The 20,886-nt window shown below is 40.6% G+C and overlaps 1 protein-coding gene across 2 annotated transcripts in view; it reads right to left on the reverse strand.

Annotated features, from left to right (window-relative positions):
• Positions 1-20,886, reverse strand: part of sema5a (sema domain, seven thrombospondin repeats (type 1 and type 1-like), transmembrane domain (TM) and short cytoplasmic domain, (semaphorin) 5A) — a 242,647-nt gene that overhangs the window by 160,248 nt on the left and 61,513 nt on the right. For both annotated transcript variants that reach the window (XR_007035752.1, XM_047349930.1), the window contains exons 3-4: positions 4,454-4,553; positions 229-274 (exon numbers count right to left, since the gene is read on the reverse strand). Coding sequence is in view for 1 of the 2 variants with exons in the window: in XM_047349930.1 (XP_047205886.1) it covers positions 229-274; positions 4,454-4,553 (146 nt within the window). In the remaining variant the exon portion in view is untranslated. The remainder of the gene's footprint in view (positions 1-228; positions 275-4,453; positions 4,554-20,886) is intronic.

Below are 20,886 nucleotides of genomic sequence, written 5' to 3' on the forward strand. Positions count from 1 at the left end.
TGTGTGAAGTTGTTGTGACGTATGAAATTCTAACTCAATTGACTGGGACAGCCTGAAGTTGTAGAAGCTGGCAGCATAGTGCAACAACCAACACATGTTTGTCAAAAGCAGGCGGGGTTTTGTTTTGCCATGAGAGTGAAATGAGCAGATGCAGCAAGTACAAATTTACTGGAAAAACTCTGTGAATCAGGCTGTGGATTGGCAGTGCAGAAGAGAATTAGCACTTACCTGGATCAATGTCAGATCTTCAAGATTGAGCCTGAAGAGGTGATTTCTGTAGGAAGCAAAGAAACAAGTGAGTAGATAGAAAGGTTTATTTGTTACAAATGAAAATGTAATGATGTTTCTGTCTGTCTTGTCACAGCATTTATCTATCATACAATTAACCTTTTTCCACCTCATTAGCAGTGTAGTAGCACAGATCACTAGTAGTTCTAGAGATCTGATAAGTGACGGTATTCAGTCCCTGCTCAAGATTTTTTGTAGTTTAGTTGAAGCGATTTAGTGCAAAGTAATTTTGCTGAGAGTCCTGAAACGGTCTGAAATAATTGCTGATTGAAATGTACAACTGATAAAATAATAGATGGCCAGATTTTTAGTAAATTATAACTAGGACAGCCAAAAGGGCTTGACTTCACCGTACATTTTTAAAAACTAAAATTAGATAAGAAAGCCAGAGAGATAATATTTCCAAATCCTTCAAAGCTCTCAAATCACCTCTGGTCTACTCAAACAGCCCTTTGGGCATTTAGAAGTTTTCAGGAAATATTAAACCTGTTTCAGAAAGAAAACTGAACAATGTGACTTAGGTTGTTTTCTAAGACAAATATAATCAATAAAATCAAATACAATCTGGATTGTTAATAAATACTATAAAACAGAAATGGGCAGTTTCGGGCCCTGTGGACCTGCAGCTGGTCCACAATGACAAAAATGAAGTGATATTCAATGATGAAGCCCAGGAAAAGGTTTCTTTTACAACATTGAACAAATGTGAACATTGAGGTAATGTGCAGGTCTGACGTGGATACACAACTGGTAAAGAGGAAAACTGACCTGTAGCCATCACAACGTTCTAAAGGAGCCAGCAAATTACAAAGATTGCTAAGGATGCCTAATAGAATACAACTATTTCTGTGTTTAAAAAAAGTGTCTATCTTCCATGTGAGCGATCATCACTGTTTGTAAATCAAATATCTATTTTCAGAGTGAAAACCATGGGTTATAAAGTTTAAAATTTAAAATAAAGCATTATTCTATTCTATTCTATTCTATTCTATTCTATTCATACCAAATAGTTTTGCAGACACCCATCAATCTCCTGAGGAGCAGCCATCAGAGAAGGTCTGTATGTGGCAATGGCCCCCCGTTTTACTGTATTGATATTTACATCGATCCCACTTTTTTCCCATTATCTCTCATACTTTGTACCCAGCCTGCTGCCATCAATCTTATCGCATTACTCGACACAGTTAGACTCTTAGCAGCTGTTGAGGTGGCACGCTGAATCTCACCACATCTCTTCATAGATTTAATTGTCTTTCACTTTATCTTTTTCCTCTTGAAATACTGGGAGAATGTGGAGACAGAATTGGCAAATGAAACTGGCAGTAAAAGAATGTTTGCAAAAAAACCTTTAAAAGTACTTAGTTACAGCTTTGCAGATAAACACTGCATTAATCTATATTCAAATAAAACTCCTCGAGATGGGCTGGACTCTCGTCTACTCTGGAGTGGCCCACGGGGAGAGGCGGCGGGCTGTGGTGGGTTTGCTTGTTGCCCCCCAGCTCAGCCGTCTTGTGTTGGTGTTTACCCCGGTGGATGAGAGGGTCGCATCCCTGCGCCTTCGGGTTGGGGACAGGTCTCTGACTGTCATTTCGGCCTACGGGCCGAGCGGTAGTGCGGAGTACCCATCCTTCTTGGCATCCCTGTCAGGGGTGCTGGACAGTGCCCCTCCTGGGGACTCCATTATTCTGCTGGGGGACTTCAACGCCCATGAGGGAAACGACAGTGACACCCGGAGAGGCATGATTGGGAGGAATGGTCTCCCCGATCTGAATCCAAGTGGTGTTTTGTTACTGCACTTCTGTGCTAGTCACGGATTGTCCATGATGAACACCATGTTCAAACATAAGGGTGTCCATCAGTGCACTTGGCACTAGGACACCCTAGGCAGGAGGTCAATGATCAACTTTGTTGTCGTATCATCAGACCTTCGGCCGCATGTTTTGGACACTCGGGTGAAGAGAGGGGCTGAGCTGTCCACTGATCACCACCTGGTGGTGAGTGTGATCCGCTGAAGGAGGAGAAAGCCGGACAGACTTGGCAGGCCCAAGCGCATAGTGAGGGTCTGCTGGGAACGTCTGGCGGAGCCCTTGGCCAGGGATGTATTCAACTCCCACCTCCGGGAGAGCTTTGACCAGATTCCGAGGGACGTTGGAGACATAGAGTCAGAGTGGACCATGTTCTCCGCATCTATTGTCGATGCTGCTGCCCGTAGCTGCGGCCGTAAGGTCTACAGTGCCTGTCGCGGTGGCAATCCCCGAACCAGGTGGTGGACACCGGCAGTAAGCGACCCTGGCAAGCTGAAGAAGGAGTCTTATCGGCTGTGGTCGGCTTTTGGGACTCCTGAGGCGGCTGACGGGTACCGTGAGGCCAAGCGTGCCGTGGCCCGGGCAGTGGCAGAGGCAAAAACTCGGGCCTGGGAGGAGTTCGGTGAGGCCATGGAGAAGGACTACCGGTTGGCCTCGAAGCGATTCTGGCTAATCGTCCACTGCCTCAGGAGGGGGAAGCAGTGCTTCGCCAACATTGTTTACAGTGGGGGTGGTAGGCTGCTTACCTCAACTGGGGACATTATCGGGCGGTGGAAGGAGTACTTCGAGGATCTCCTCAATCCTGCCATCACGCGTTCCCTGGTGGAAACAGAGACTGGGGACTCGGGGTTGGACTCTTTCATCACCCTGGCTGAAGTCACCGAGGTGGTTAAAAATCTCCGCGGTGGCAGGGCTTCGGGGGTGGATGAGATCCACCCTGAGTACCTCAAGTCTCTGGATGTTGTGGAGCTGTCATGGTTGACACCCCTCTTCAACATTGCATGGCGGTCGGGGACAGTGCCTCTGGACTGGCAGACTGGGGTGGTGGTCTCCCTTCATAAGAAGGGTGACCGGAGGGTGCGTTCCAACTACAGGGGGATCACACTCCTCAGCCTCCCTGGTAAGGCCTACGCCAGGGTATTGGAGAGGAGAGTCCGGCCGATAGTCGAACTTCGGCTTCAGGAGGAGCAGTGTGGTTTTCGTCCCGGCCGTGGAACACTGGACCAGCTCTATACCCTCTACAGGGTACTCGAGGGTTCATGGAAGTTTGCCCAACCGGTCTACATGTGTTGTGTGGACCTGGAGAAGGCATTCGACTGTGTCCCTCGTGATGCCCTGCGGTGGGTGCTCCAGGAGTATGGAGTCAGGGGCCCTTTATTAGGGGCCATCCGGTCTCTGTACAAGCGGAGCAGGAGTTTGGTTCACATTGCCGGCACTAAGTCGGACCTGTTCCCGGTGCACGTTGGACTCCAGCAGGGCTGCCCTTTGTCATCGGTCCTGTTCATAACTTTTATGGACAGGATTTCTAGGTGCAGCCAAGGGCCAGAGGGAGTCTGGTTTGGGGACCAGAGGACAGATGGATCGGTGCGGCGGCCGCGGTAATGGGGGCGCTGTGCCGGTCACCTATGGCCATGAACTTTGGGTCATGACTGAAAGAACGACATCCCGGATACAAGCGGCTGAAATGAGGTTCCTCCATAGGGTGGCTGGGCACTCCCTTAGAGATGGGGTGAGGAGCTTGGCCCTCCGGCCGGGGCTCGGAGTAGAGCCACTGCTCCTCCACATCGAGAGGAGCCAGTTGAGGTGGCTCGGGCATCTATACCGGATGCCTCCTGGACGCCTAAGCGGAAGACGACGAGTATGAGAATAAAACAGTTTGGTCTTGTTCTTTTACTAAATGTTTGTAGATCAACTTGACTTAGATGCAGACAAATGTTGTATCTAAGTCACAGATATATTGCAAACAGCAAAAAAAGAAAACAACTACAACACCATTTTGGTTTTTCCAGAATTTTAACTAAAACTCCAAACCAAGTTTTTACCCTTAGTTTCATGGCTCACAATAAGGGAGGGTTTTTTGATCTATTAAAGTAACAGTCTCTATTATACTACAAAGGTAAACACATAATGAAAATTGTTAAGTTCCCGTAGCATAAGCAATATGTACATGCACACAAACTGACATAGACACATATGGCTGAGCTTCAAAAAGACACACAATGCAGCAGCAAACTCTGAGAGAAATAATAATAATAAAATGAGGCACAATCGAATAAAAGGCAAGAAACGAAAGAGGGAATGGGGAAACCACACAGAAGCAAAAGAAAGAATTAAGAAAAACAATAATGGACCCAGGTTACCTGGCGCCGACAATCAGTTCATTCTGGCCAGGGTCAAAGGTCAGCTGTGAATAATCCACCGTGCCTTCTGCTTTGAACCTGAAGATCCATGGCTCCATCTCTGCGAAAAACACCAGAAGACACAACAACAGTGAGTCTATCTGGGCAGCTTTGACTGCAGATGAAAGCACAGTCTGAGTTTAAAGTGTAACCATTTTTACAGTGCTCAAAGGCTTGGCCTTTAAGACCAGTGAAGCTTAAAGCTACAAATTTGTCTTTTCACTCTGTTAGTACAGCATATCTTCAAACTGAAAAACACATCGCTTTCTTTATGTCTTTGTTATTCAGTTTTAAGTGTTTTTGCCAGTCAAAAATCATTCATGACTGTTCAACCTAAATCCCTTCTTGAAAGGCACAGGGAAATCGGCTGGTGATTACCAGGCAATTATCAGCTTGACTGGCCCTGAGCAGTGACCTGGCATACCTAAACCCTACTTGGTCAAAAACACTCTTTGGTTCGTTAGTTGGGACTAAGGGAAGATGACTTAAAGTTAGCTATTTCCAGTGAGCTATTTTCAGTGAGGCAGATACTGGTCATTTCTCTCCTTCGCCATTATATACTTCTACAGAAAAGGTTAATAACTCCCTTAAGGATGGTTTTTAGAATTACAGAAAACGTAAATTGACCAAGCTTTAGCGGATAACAATAAGACTGAATGTCCCACAGTAAAGTTGCTCTTTTTCATTGTCTTAACTTTTCAACCTCTCTCCGCTTAGAAATGTGCTAGATTTGGAAATCTCTGCAACCTTTTGGAATGCACAAAGGTAATAGTCTCAGAAGTCTAGAAAAAACACATGGAGACTGTTAGTAACTGTGCTAATATTAGATCCTAAAGACCATTTGTTTAAAAGTAAAACCCTGCTTTCCAGTGACTGTTCTCCCCTCCCCCTTGCCTGCTAACAAACTTTACTATCTTACTTCCTATTTTTTTTAAACGCCCAGATCACTTCTAAACTGGTTGTAGTTATTTAAACAAAAACATCAAGCAAAATTTGTTCTACAAGTGAAAATCTACTTGGCTAGAGAGTTAATGACCTATTAAAACCTCTGGGAATCATTGTGGAAAGACGGATTCTTCATAAAATGAAGAACATTATGGAGAACCCTGAGCATCCTCTTCATGAGACTGTCCTACAACAACAGAGTGTCTTCAGTCTGAGGCTTCTTCAGATGTGCTGTAAGACGGAGCGCTACAGGAGATCCTTCCTGCCCACAGCCATCAGCATCTACAACGGCTCTTTGAAGAAACCTTCATAATGAGCTACAACAACATTTAATTTCCCTTTGGGATTAATAAAGTATTTTTGAATTTGAATTTGAATTGAATTTAGAAGCTAAATATATAAAAAAGGGAGTCTGCTGCCCCAGCGATGGTCCTGACGACGAGTACAAGTATATATATAATATATATTATATATAATATATCTACACTAACCAAAAGCAAAGAGTTTGCTCTTTCCACTTGGCAAATCACATTTGCCATCTCTCTCCGTTAAGTGCTGCTTGCAGTAGACTGAGCTAACCACTAAAGCAAATATGATGCCACTTTCACAATTTAAGATCTTGAACAACAATAAGACAACAAAAATATGATGCCTAAATAAGAATGTATTAATATATGTCCACATTAATTACTGTTGTCTTCTGATTGAGTAAAGCAATTGAAATTAATTCTATAACCAGAATATCAGGAATTTAAAACTGGACAGGAATAGTTCAGACCATGAATCTTTTTGTTCAATTATAAAGTTGCAAAAGAAGATTTAACTTTTTGCATGGTTTTGAAATTCAAACTGTGAGTCTATTTTTCTAAACATTGACACATAGGGATAATTCTGTTGAGGGTAAATGCAGAGGTTTAAATGAAGGCTGTGACTAAATGTAGAGATTGCATCTTTAGCTCAGCGGGAAGCCAACCTCATGCCACTGGCTGCTATTTTCATCTGCTCATCACAGTATTATAGTGCATCTAAATAACTTCACTACACTCACCGTATGAAATAAGGTAAAATAACAGCACAATTTACATAAACATAAAACATTTCACATTTTGTACAAGAAAAAACTATTATTTTTGTAATAAATGAGCCATAAAAATAGTTGGTAACAATATACAGTAAAAATGAAAATTCCATCTAAACATATTATTTACTTGTATCAAAGCACTTTATATTAGTGATTCCCACACTCCTCATGCTAAAATCCCATCAACAAAGTGACAGTGAAAAATGGATACCTCACTTTGTGTCAGTGGTTCCTTTAATTTTCATATCCTACTTTTTAGAGGTTTCAAGGAAATTTATACTTTATGGTAGATGGGATTCAACATTTGTATGGAGCCTGAGTATGGGCTTGTGCTGAAAGGAGATAATCCAAAATTAAAATGAGACAGAGATATCCCAGACAGGCAGTGACATCTTATCCACAACATGCCTGTTCTCCTAGTGCCTAACCCATTACCTTGACCAATCAAATAAAATGATGAGGAGGGACTATCTACCGTCTGGTTACCCGATACGTTTAGTTGAGGGTGGTCAAACAGTCATTGACGGTTGGTGTCATAATATCCAGTCTTAGTACTACTTACACAAGGAGCAATAACCTTATATAGATAACTTAATCTAGGTAAGAATTTATAACTGTATTGTCGCAGAAACTTGAGGTTATGTTTTTATTAGTCATTGCAGACAAAATCATTCAAAGAGACATTTCTTTTTATTTTCCTGGAGCTATCCTCCAGGGCCAGAACAGAGGGAGAGGACAGCTTGAACATCCTCTCCAAAAAATATTATCTGTTTCTTCAGGCACACCTGTCAGACAGGATTTTAAATACTCTCTCCCTCGACTGCATCAAAAGCCAGCACTTCCATTTTCAGTGACAAAAGTGGAATTTCTGAACCGTTCAAAACGAAGACAAGCAGCGTGAAAGAAAAAAAAAAAGAGGATCCTCCAAAGGACATCTGCCGCCTCCAACTCACGTAACAAAAACAAACCCTAGCTGTTGTAACAAACAATATTATCTGCTGAGAGACATGTATGCAAAGCCACATTCCCTTGTTATTTATCAAGTCTCCAGTGAATGGTACCAAATCATGACAGAGAAAAAACGTGCCAAGTATCAAGCTAATAAATTTTAATTAGCCATGGTGACATAAATATCCAAGAGGTCACGACCATCTTCTCCGTAAAGATTTCTACTTATTTAAGAGACATTGCTCTCATTTTATGGGTCAGACACCAAGTTTTAGATGTGCAAATCCTTTTGCTCCACTGGGCTTGTTTTTTTTTTTTTTTACACCATAGAGAAGATCCTCAGCATACAAATATAGCTGTGACAACCCCCCAGAGAGGGCGAGGATACTTGACGAACCCCAGCTTTTCCCCATAAATCTCTCAGACTCAACAGGGGGGATTTGCTAGGTGATAAAGTGTGTGTGTGTGTGTTTGCCTGTCCGTGTCTGTACAATGCATTGCAAAAGTATTTATACCTAATGAACTTTTTCTAATTATTTCACATTACAACCAGAGATGGCAAAATATCATGTGGTGAATTTATAATGTAGATCAAGACAAAGTAGTGCATAATAGACAGGTGAAATTAAAATATGCAATTTCTGATTTTTCTAAAAAAAAATATGGTGTACATTTGCATTCAGCTGTAAAGTAATGGTTTAACTCTTGCCACAGTTTCTTAATTGGACTTAGCTCTAGGCTTTGACTGGGGCATACTAACAAATTATTGGGTACTGGTCCTAACCACTTCATTATAACATTGACTCCATGAATAGGGTCATTGTCTGCTAGAAGATGAACCTGTTTTCTTCTGGTATTGTCTTGTATTTAACTTTATCTTCCCATTAACTCTCATCAGCTTCCCTGCTGAAGAAAACATCCTCTCAGCTCAATGCTGCCACCAGTCTGTTTTAACTGGTTGGTCAGGGTGATTTCAGAGCACTTTTTCCATGGCCTAATTTGTGGATTGCAGCACTGATAGTTGTCCTATCAAAAGATTCGCCCACCGTAGCAGTGGATCTCTGCAGCTACTCCAGACTTACTATTTGCATCTTGGCTGAATCTCATTTGCCACCCTGTCAGTTTCAGTGGATATTTTTTTCCAACAATCAATCAAACATTGCTTCATGAGATGTTTTATAACCTAACTCTGCTTCGAACTTCTCCACAACCTGTCTGCTGTATTCCTTGGTCTACATGATGTAGTTTGCTCACTAATGTTCTCTAACAAGCCTTTTAGGCCTTCACAGAACTGTTGGATTTTACTGAGATTAAATTGCACAGGTAGGCTGCATTTACTACTTAGGTGACTTTTAAAGACAATTGGCTGCACTGGAATTTATTAAAGGGTGTTGTGGTAAAGGGGAAGGACAGAAAATGCATTCTGCACTTTCACATATTTGAAAAAACACATCATTTTCCTTTCACTTCATAATTATGCTTGAAAGTGTTTATTACATACAATTCCTATAAAGTGCATTTAAGTCTGTGGTGGGTGTATGGTAATTTTTTATGTGTGTGAGAGACATAATGAGAGAATATTTGTTGTCTGTTTTGAAAAATGAGTACAAAGAGGTTTAAATTGACCACAACAACCTTCAAAGTATTTATGGCCATGGCCAAGGAAGCATTAATAAACATTTAGAACCAGAATGGATGGGCCCTCCCAAGGCTGCGCAGCTGGGTATACAGAGCTATAATCACATTCATTGGGGTTAATACGATTGTACTTGGTCCAGCCTCTGGACTTCTGAAGTGTGGCAGAATTAGAAACATGTCTTTGCAAAACGACTTTTAATAATTTTCAATTGGACAAAAAAATGCTAAAAATAACATTATAGCAGAAATGAAACTGTAGGACAACTCCCCCAGCCAGTATGTTCACAGTATGTCCCATCTCCCTCACCAGATTTCATTTCTGCTTTCTATGTTACGTGGATTCACATCATCTGCATGGTTAAATGAACGTGATAATGTAATCCCATCAGGCCATGACAGCGCAGCAGCTGAATCAAGGGATTGGCTGCTGACGAGACAAAGGCATGATCCCGAGCACGCACATGAACACACACAGACGGATTAGGATGAATACCAGGAAACGCAACAAGGGTTATAAGGCCAACATGAAAACAGCCCCCTCCACCCTGCCCCTCTTTTCGGTCTTGGCTCATCCCCTTAAGTCCTGTGTCTCCCACCTCCTCACAACAAAATCATCCATCACACACATACCATTTGTAATTCCCCACTTTGACACAGAACCTGAGGCAAAGACACAATGACAGGGTGTATGAATATTACAGCAAGCATCATAAGGCACGCCAGTCTCAAGTCTGGCAGCCATCAAAATGGCATCAGTGGCAAGATGTGGAACCAATTCCTAAACATGAATGGGTTTTCTGTGTATGGTGTAAATATCACGTTGCAGTACAACCCAATTCCCTTTTAATGGTTATTTGGAGTTGCAGGAATGGCAACTATTTGCTCAGATTGGTCTGTGGAAAAGAGCGGTCAAAAAACAAATATCTGTTCGGTTTAAATAAATCAAAAATAAAATGCAATGTCACTTTAACTGTCATGCACACATCTAAGCTCTACTTAATATTATATCAAGCATAGAAAAACAAACACATTTTTACAAATACAAAATCACATCTCTGGAGCAGCGTTGTGGCCTAAGGGCATAGAATGAATTATGCAAAACTAACTGCGATGAAGCCACAAATTAGTACCCAGTAAAACCTTTAAACCTTATGTGTATTTAAGGGCCAATGGATGAGAGACGCTTCTAACACATGATGTGCAACAATAGTTTTGGTGTGGCTATGAATTAACAGTAGTAAGTACCAAAGGCTTTTATTAACAAAGTTAATAATTTAGATCGAAATTACAAAGTGGGGGTACCACTTGATTATAAGGTATTAATAGCCAAACAGCTCTCTGTTAGTATTGTTTTATGAATACCGGCATGGTAAGGTGTAGTATTATAGAACAATAAATGGAGTGAATTTGTGCTACGGCGTTCTCAAACAGAAGGCACTACACACAGAACAGAACACAACAAAATAAACACAAACAACTTCTCACCAAATACAAGAATCTCTTTACAACAAAATTCAACTTTAGTTAAAATATTTTAGTCAATAAACTCTTTAACAAGGCTAATAACAACCAAATAAACTACTAATTAAAAATTAAAAGAATGACTAAAACTAATAAACTGCAAAAAATGACACGAAAGAATAAAACTAAAACAGTCAGTCATTTTCTACCGCTTATTACATAGTGGGTCACGGGGAAGCTGGTGCCTATCTCCAGCAGTCTATGGGCAAGAGGCGGGGTACACCCTGGACAGGTCGCCAGTCCATCACAGGGCAACACACAAACAACCATGCACACACTCATTCATACACCTAAGGGCAATTTAGTTGCCAATTAACCTAACAGGCATGTCTTTGGACTGTGGGAGGAAGCCGGAGTACCCGGTGAGAACCCACGCATGCACGGGGAGAACATGCAAACTCCATGCAGAAAGACCCCAGGCTGGGAATTGAACCCAGGACCTTCTTGCCGCAAGGCAAACAACCAAAAAAATAAAAAATAAAAATATTTAATGATATCACAGTTTAATGTGAATATGTATGTTTTAGACTATGTAGATATATTTTAAGCAGGTTAGTGAGACAGAGGTTGGAAAACACAGATAAAACGGAGCAAGCTCACGTTACCGCACCATCGGTGTTTAAGCCACTCATTGAAATACAATTTGTCTCAACTTGTCTTAAAAAGTTTGTCTCAAAAACACAACCCAAAACAAATGTTGTTGCATCAGGACTAATGCCCCTTTTCCAATGGCTCGATTTGGCCAGCCCGGAACAGCTCCCCACGGCTCTGCACGTTGTGTGTTGCATTTCCATAGACCCGCTTTTGCTCCGCTGAAGGTAACACCTCCTGGAGGCACGGCTTTAAAGCATCATGCGTCATGCTGCATAACCGCGAATGAAGCACTGCCGCGGTGTGCGGTAAAAACCTTGGCTGGCCATTTGATCGGCTACATCAGCAAACACATGTTCGTTCCTTGTCGCCCCATCCAGCTGCCGCTGAATATTGCAATCTCCTATGGTCGCCAGAAAAGCTTGCACCTCGTCGTTGCTCCAAGGGGTGACTTTTCCGGATAACTGTACGGACTCCATCATATGTTTCTCTCACTAGCTTGAATGCACATTTAAAAATTGTGGTTGTTTTTTACGCTGGTCGACTCTTACAGGTGGCCGCGCCCACGGCTAATCAGTGAACAGTTTAGTCATGTACAGCACCAACTCGCCTCACTTAGCCCTGCTAAGAAGGAGGTACCAAAAAAGTAGGTACTGGTACTGAAACAACAGTAATGGAAATGCTCACGAAGCGAGCCGAGTGGAGCCGGGTCAGGCCAAATTGAGCCAGTGGAAAAAGCGCATAAGATGCCTATCAGCACTCAAGCAGTTTAGCACTGCAAAATAATAGCCTTTTTAGCAACACATAATGAAAATAAACAATATTTAAATAGTTTTATCCTAAAACATTTTTTTCTGCCAAGACACAACCTCTTACGTAAACCGTTCTGATAAAAAGGAGGACATGCGATGGGGGCATGTCCTGATGTTTTGTCCTTGAGCTTCAGTTTATCAGTTGTCAACTTTGTCAGCATCTTGAGCTGCTTCAACGTTTTCATCTCCCTTATCATCCTCAGCTCTGCCATCACTAGTTTTAATAAATCCCATCATTCCTTTACTGTAGAATATTCATAGACACTTTAGTATCCTACTCATTTGACTTACAGTAGATGTTAGCTCCACTACATAAGCTATATAATTTTTTTTGTCAGATATTGTGCATCAACTTCTTAAAATAAAAATAAATAAACTGGAATAAACAATTCAACTAATCTGCAAAAATATTGTTTTGTAACAGTAAAGTACATTATTATAGTCCCTGAACAGAAAATATATTTTCCTACAAAAATAGTTACAACTGAAGTATTTTCAAGAAAACTACAGTATCTACATTGGTAAAATTGTCAGACAACAAAACTGGTTCACATCTCCAAACAGTTAGTACTGGACTAACCAGCTACTGTCTAGAGTCATCCTACGTTTTGGACAAACACACAGGATAATCTTATTTTTTATTCCTGTAAGTAAAGTAGCCCTGGCCTAGTGTTGGGTTTTTGGTTTGACAAAACAATGTTTAACTGAAGACAAGCGGATCTTTTTGAAACAATCAAATTGTTAGTTGGGTAATGTTTTTAAAAATCTATATATCAAAATCAACCGATTTGATACCAGAGTATATGTTAATTCAGCCTACGCCATGTCTAGCTTCAATCAAAATAGGAAATAAATTTTAATCTTAATTTTAGCATTAAATTATAATGCTTCCTTTAAAGCAAAACATCTTTGATTAAAGATGTGTTGTCTTGTTGTTTAAATGATGAAAATATAACACTCTTTAGTACAGAAAGTAGCATTTCAATTTAATAGGAAAGCCTGTTCGAAGTCAATTTACTTCTAACCACTGAAAATGGTATGTCAGGCAGATATTGGGTGATGCAGTTTATGATTTTAAGTATGATTCAAAGACCCAACTAAGTATTGTCAAATAATTGCTTTTGGGGGAAAGTAAAAAATATCATAATACCATTTCTATCATTTTAAAACACCCCTATGTACAAGTATGTCATCAATACATACACAGATAAAGAATTGAATAAATGTGCACTGTAACAACAACTATGCATAAAAGGTTTAATTTGTGCCTGTAGTTATCAAAGACATTTATATCCACAAGGAAAAAAAAACAGGGTTCGTTTATTCCACTTGGATCTTGTCATCAATTCAAATAAAACATGGATTGAACACAGCTGACCTTGGACAATGATAGAGGGAGTTTTTTTGGTTTTGGAAATAAAGCTCAAAGACCTTGGATGCCTTTATATTTAAATGAATCATCCCCAAATGCCTAATTAAAGCATCCCTGATTCTAACTACAGCTTGTTACATTTATGAATGCTATGAGCCCATTTGTTTATTCTCTCATCTTTCTAAGGAAGTGTTTGCCATTCAGGGAAGATAAAAAAATAAAAAAACTGAGCTTGTTGCGTGGCTGTAAACAAGTCTGCCCGTCACACTCCTGAGAGATATGGCCCTTAGCACGGCTTGTAAAGGCATTGTTTACACCACATTTTATACCCTTTAAAAGCCTTCAAGCTTACAGGTAGGAACACTTCTTAAAATAACACCTTATTAATGTTTACAATACGAGGGGGAATAACACTGTAAATGCATTCCATCAAAAAGCTTTGGCCAAGGCATACCCAGTCAAAGACCTTCATATAAATGACACACATTTTCCCAGCTGCCCAACTGAGAATATATTCAGCTTTGTTCTTATAAAAGTGAAGAAACTGTATCTTTTGGGTAAACATTTGGACTACTTCTGTTGAACCGTACAGTGAACCTTCCTTTCTGAAACCCTACATTTCTGAAACCACCACACAAAGCAGAAAGCAGTCTTTAGACTACACCATCCTCACACCACAGTTACAGTTCTCTCAGCCAAGTGTTGTGCCAAGTCAGAAAACCACTGGCCCGAGTGGGGTCAAGCCCATGTGAGGCACGCCCTTCCACTGTCAGGCCACAGTCAAGCAGATGAGAAAAATGCTGTCACTGGAAGCCACTCGGACAAACCTTGACCTTGGCTTCTGATGATGGGAAACAACCAGTCTTTGGTCTATATTTTACAGATTTTACCAGATGGCTTTTGTTTTTATCTCTTTAACATTTAAAAAGCTTTATTTTTTGAAAATTCACATTTATAATGCATGTTTTTCAGTTTTTTATGACAGCAAAAATCAATTGATGTATATATAGTTTGCAAACGGAGATGTATTGCAAACTTGTATTTGAAGCAAGCACCAAAATTCCATTCCTAGTGGAAACCTCTGGGCTAACAAGTAAAACGAACATAAGTGCAAAAAACTAAGTTCCTAAATGGTTCCCTGAACCTGACTTTAAATCCCCACGGGCCCATACTGCAGTGCTCTGACAATTGCATGAAACTGTTACTTTTTCAAAATGCTAAGCACTTCCTTTTAAAAAAATATATGACTATACAGTTTAAATGTTATCAAAATCTAAAATCATGAATCTTTTTGAGAGGTTCAGCTTTATGTAACAGGTTACCCACGGGGTGCTAATATGACTCAAGCTCAGATGCATGTTTTTAATATTAAACTATTCAGGCTGCAGTTACAAAGAGATCCATCCATTCGTTCATTGTCCACACCAACTTATTCTTAAACATTTTATCAAGATTTTACATTAAACAGACCCATTTTTTCTAGTTCTGTTCTTAATTATGCTGGGTTTTTCCACCAAACTGGTTGTGGTTCCTTTGCGTTAGTTTCCACTGCTTCAAACTCCGGCTCTAGCACCATTATTCGTTTCCTGCTCTCGGTGGAGGTGGACGCTTTTTCTCTGTCTCCCGCACCCCTCCCATATCTGCCCTGCTTCAGCTCTGTGTCTTGTCTTTTTTTTGGAGCCTCTTTTTGCACATCTTCCAAATTCTTCCAAAATATGGATCTGGTCAGCTGGTCTCTCAATGCAATTGATCAAATTTTCTCGATGAGAAGACAGGGGTCGGGAGAGCCCACTTGCCCGGACAGGACATTTTTCTCCGGATACACGAAGGACTCCTGGCAGAAGTGGAGGATTGTGTGTCTGTCGATAATGTCAGTCGAGGATGTGGAAGATGTGTATATAATTGGATGTTTGATATCAGGATTTCTGCTTTTTGGAGTCAGCGGTTACCTGGCATATCGAGAAATTCGGAGAATGTCAGCAGCTGTTCTGGCCATTGTAAGGCTGCCTGGCATGTGTGATGGGATCTTCAGAGCGATCAACACTCTGAGATGTTACGTGAGCTGAATCGCAGACTGGATGTGATCCTTACACAGGATCGCAGGCAGGTTGCGGTTCCTGGACTCAGGGGTGAAATGGGATAAATCTTGGAGAAAGTTGTTTGCTCAGATCTGGCAAAAAGACCAGGAATTTGGCTTTTTGGATTCGCCTTTGAGAAGCACCAGCGAGACTCTCAAGGCTGATGGAAAATTAAGAGTCAGCCTAACCCAAATAATTATTGTTTTTCTGAATCTGGCTTCCCTGCACGGCCTTGATGGCTGGATATCTTCAACTTCTCCTGGAGGTTATGTAAACATGACGCTCTGCTCCCTCTGCCCCCTCCCTTCCCTGAGGACATCTGTGGACCTGCTCAGAACTTTGTGGCCGGTTGATGTACATTCCAACGAACCATCAAGGACAATGGCCTCTGTGACAGTGCTTCATGGACTTACTTGCACACACTCACTTGCACACACACACATGCTCAAGATAAACATATGCACCCTCACACCACCTTCACCGTTCCCGGCATGATGTTGTTTTGTAAACTTGTTGCTTCTTTGTGCTGAGGTTTTTTGCAATCTCAAACTGTATCCTGCTAAGGATAAAGTGTGAAATATGATTTTTTTCCCCCTCTACTTACCTAATGTGGCCTCTTTTCTCATCTAGCAAGGGCAGCGCCTGTGAGTGGGCAGCAAAGCCTCGGTGACCCGTCCCCCCATTGTCTTGTGTCATGATGTATGTTTGGATGAGTTGTACTGGAATTCTAATTTCCCCTCGGGGATCAATAAAGTATCTTTGAATTGAATTGAATTGGGGGCATTTAGTTGCTGTGCTCCATAGGGGTATTTTAATGCGTTTGTAGTCCTCCCAGCTTTTCCAAAAGAGAATCATGGCAGTCTCACAGTGCTCATTTTGAACAACGATACATTACAACACATTATATGGAGCACAATGACTCACGAAGAAGAATAATAGGTTTAACGAGTGTTTTTTTTCCTCCCTCACACAGAGATTCTGCATACATGTAATTATTCTTGCCTATGTTTATCTCTGGATATTCTGCAATGACTCAACTTACTGTGCTTTAACTACAAAAAAACATGGAGCTATAACTTTTTCAAAAGTCTTTGAAAAGAGCCTATGATCTTACAGCTCAGAACAATAGTATGTTTTTGACCAGCATAGCGACTTTAAAAAAAGAAGCCTTTTTCAGTTGGGGTGGGGGAGGCTCTATTGTCAGCAAGCAATGGGATCTCACACACCCCAGCTGCAACCCCAATTTCAATGCATTTAGAGATACACATCTGCATTCACCAAACATATTACATTACCACAGCCACACACGCAAACAATGTGAGGTGGAAGGGCTGGGCTTAGGGGCATCGCATTGTCCTCTTTTGCTCTAGCCCCGATGCCTGTGCTGGTTTGGTGGGGACTGGAGGTGTGGGCATAGCCTGGGAGTCCCAGATGGCATCATGGGGGGTCCGGCAGGGGGGTGCCCCCCTTGATGGGAAGTTGTTGGTGTGGGTGCTTGGGACACGTCCTGGAGGTGCAAAACAAACTGAGGCCAGTGGTTACAGATGTATTTCTAAGCTTCTGAATGTTCCCACAAGCACTCTATGGAAAGAACATAATTGACCAGGTGCTTCTCACAAGATTTCTGACAGAAAAATCACAAAGTGATTCAGAAGAGTTGTCCAAGAGTTAAGGACCACTCACAGGGAGCTCAGGAAAGACCTTTAACCAGCAGAATATTCTTTCATAAAAACAATGACTAATGCACTAATCCAGCACAACTTTTAAGCATTTTCACTCCACAAGACTCCACTAAAAAAGAAAAAGCATGTTTAAGTAAGTTGCTACAGAAGATTTAAATAGGTCAAATACTGAGAACACAGCTGGGTCAGATGAGACCCAAAGTGAACTTTTTGAAAGTTAAATTATGTTGGAAGGTGATTTAGTATTTTTAGTTAACCAGGAAAAAGCTAAGAGATAACAAAAATCTATTTTCAACAGTCCCCTGGAGAATTGAGACTGGACAGGGCCAGCCATATAAACTATGAAGTTTGAAGGTGAGAACATAATGATGTTGGTCGGTCTTTCAGCATATGGTAATGGCAGACTTTATATAATTGAAGGAAGGATGAACAGATACATTTACTCAGACATTCTTGATAAGAATTGAAAGATGTAACAGGGATGGGTTTTTCAGCAAGATAACGATCTAAAAAACATGGCCCAATTACCCAACTTATGTCCAATTAAGAATCCATGGACACAACTGAAGATCATGGCCTGAGAAATAGTTTATATGTGTCTTGTGCCAAAACAATCTTTTCTACAATAACTGGGAAAAAAAATCTGTAACTGTATTAATTTTTTCTTCCCCTGACCACACATACCCTAATTTATTTATTTTTTTCTTTGCATGGGTGGATTACTTGGGTTGTTACCAACATCGTGTCTAAATTTCATCTAACAGCCTAATTAAAAATATATTTACTAAGAACAGTGTTGAAGTAATCAGTACTCAACATTTTCTCTGTTGTGTAATTTACTTGTAATTGCATTTTAAGGAAGATAGCAAAATGTTATTGAGCTCAGACAGTTTGAGTTTGGGAGCAGGATTTACTTGCATTTTTCAAAAGGGAACACAGACCCATAAAACTGCAACCTATTTTCACAAACATAAGTACTTGCAGCTTCTCTATATGTCTTTGTTGTATGAACTTCCAATTATATACATTATATAGAGATGATGTCATGATTCACCTGTGTTTGAGTTTTGGGTTCTTGTTGGTTCCCCTTCTTCTGATCTCTTGTTGTAGTTATTTAAGTTCATTCATGGTAGATTTGGTTTTTGGTTCATTCTTGTGTTTAGATATTTGTTACTTTCCCGGACGTCTCTGTGTTCCCACTTATCTCTGTTAACTAGACTCCCTCCTTCAGTTGTTCCATATTGTCCCTGCCACAAGCTGCTGCACATTTCACCTGATTAGCTCTTCTTGTCCATTGGTCATTTCTCCACCCTGCCTCAGTATTTATACTCTCTGGTTTTCATTGCTCACCGCCTACTGTTTACTGCCGGCTCCATGTCTGTATACCTGCCTGTGTTCTATGCCCTGTTGCTACATGAAAGTTTACCAGATCAATAATTATTAAAAGACTTCCACTCACGATGGGGTTCCCGAGCTCTAGTCTGCAAGTTGGTCCAACAAAACCCCTGCCTATTATGACAGATGTAGTTTAAATGGAAATTCTAACATCAGAGGCCACGGATTTTCATGTCTTCAGATTTAAAAAAAATTATATGCTTATTAAGCCAAAAATCTTTATTTCCAAGTTGCTTTTGCACACAAATGTCATTATGATCATACCAAATATTTTTGGTCTCATCATTCGGACCAAAGATATTTAATCTGCCATATGATAGGCACTGTGAACCATGTCCAACTAGGAAAAACCAGCCTTCTTTATTAGTGTTCCTAAAGCACTAAAGCATGAGGGCTTATTGTGCTAATCTGGTACACAAACTCACTGACCAATGTTGACCCTCTGGCTTGTGACTGCACCCAACATAATTCTGAAATGTATCACATTAGCTGGGCAGTTAGTGATCATCATTGCCACTCAGTTAGTGAAGAGAGTAGAGGGCCACTTCAGCTGTAACAATGAAGTGACAGGGACCAGCAAGACAAACAGAAATGGAAACAAAACAGAGTTTCAGTGGGGAGGGCTTATGTTAGAGATGGGTGGTTATAGTAAAAGGGAGTTTTTGCATGCACGTGAATCACACACTGTGACCTTGGTTCTCAAGCCAGTTTCACCCAAACGCTATGCTATGTAATTATCTGGCTTGGGCTTTGCAGTGCTGAAAACCACTCAATGACATTTTACTACTTTTCCGTGAGGAGACACGACTGCATTGATTGCCACTAGAACTGTTTGTCAACTGGGTCTTACAGCATTTCATTACAGTTAAGCTGTTCAATCGCAGTGTAAGATGAGGGGTAGAAGAAATAAAGCCTGATGCAGCGTCTAGAAAATGCACAGCAATGTGGAGACAATTAAGAAAGAAGACTAATTTACACTTTGTCTCTGATGAGCAAGTACAGAAAGCAAATTTGAGAAACTGTTTTACCACAACTGCAGTGCCTTGCAGAATAACTATTTCAAATTTTACATTTCATGCTACAACCAAAACCTTCAATGTATTTTATTGGGGTTTTATGTGATAGACTAATAGTAAACAGAAAGGAAAATGATTGATGACTTTCAACCATTTTTACTAACAAAACTCTGAAAGGTATGCCATATATTTTGTTCAGCCCCCTAAAATCACTCAACCATCGACACACCAAACATGTGCAAGAAGCTGCTCAGGTCATGTACGACCAAAATTTATCTTTTTGGCCTACACAAAAAATACTCTTATGGAAAACTGATATCAGACATCACCCTGAATAAACCACTCTAGTGGTAACACAAGCACTGTAATAAATGTTATGTCTCTTAACGTAGAAACAAACGTTCCAAAGCTGCATTAAAACTATGAGTAAAGTCAATTTTTAGATTTGCATGGTCTCAAATCTGACAAGCTACAACTTACAACTCTGAGAAGTGGATTTTATCGAAGGGTTCTGTCAGTTTATACAGTAGGGTGGGTGCAAGATCATGTTGTGAGAATGCTTTTCTTCAGTATGGATAGGGAAGCTGAACAGAATTAAGGATAGAGTGGTGTGAAAAAGTGTTAGTCCCCTTACAGATTTTGTCACTTTTGTTTTTTCCACACTTAAATGTATCAGATCATCAAACTATTTTAATATTGGATGAAGATAACCTGTGTAAATACAAAAAGCATTTTTCTAATGGTGATATCAATCAAAAAGGGAAACAAACTATACGCTAACATGGCTCTATGTGAAAAAGTAATTACCCCCTTTGTTAAATCATGAATAAACTGTGATTAAACTACATTTCTTGAAAGTTGAACTCAGTTTGACAAGCTAAAGCCAGGCCTGATTATTACCATATCTGCAGATATAATAAATAATTTAAATAAAACCTCTCTGACAGCTGAAAGATATCAAACAACACATCATGTAAACAAACAAAAACAGCAGAAAAACCAAGTCATTGACATCTATCAGTCTGCAAAGTGTTATAAAGCCAATTCTAAGCTTTCATCCCCCTTTCATGGAGAAAAAAATGCAACAGTGGTGAACCTTCCTAAAAGCGGCTGGTCAACCGAAATTACAGCAAGAGTGCATCGATGGCTCATTCAGGAGGTCAAAAAACAACCCAAAAATAACATTCAAAGCAATGCAGGCCTCACCCACCTCAGTTAAGGTCAGTGTTCAAGATTTAACAATCCATTGGAGTGTTCCAAGGCCAAAACCACTGCTGTCCAAAAAGAACATAAAGGCCCGTCTCACATTTGCCAA

Source organism: Girardinichthys multiradiatus, chromosome 21, assembly GCF_021462225.1.
Source record: "Girardinichthys multiradiatus isolate DD_20200921_A chromosome 21, DD_fGirMul_XY1, whole genome shotgun sequence".
NCBI lineage: Eukaryota > Metazoa > Chordata > Actinopteri > Cyprinodontiformes > Goodeidae > Girardinichthys > Girardinichthys multiradiatus.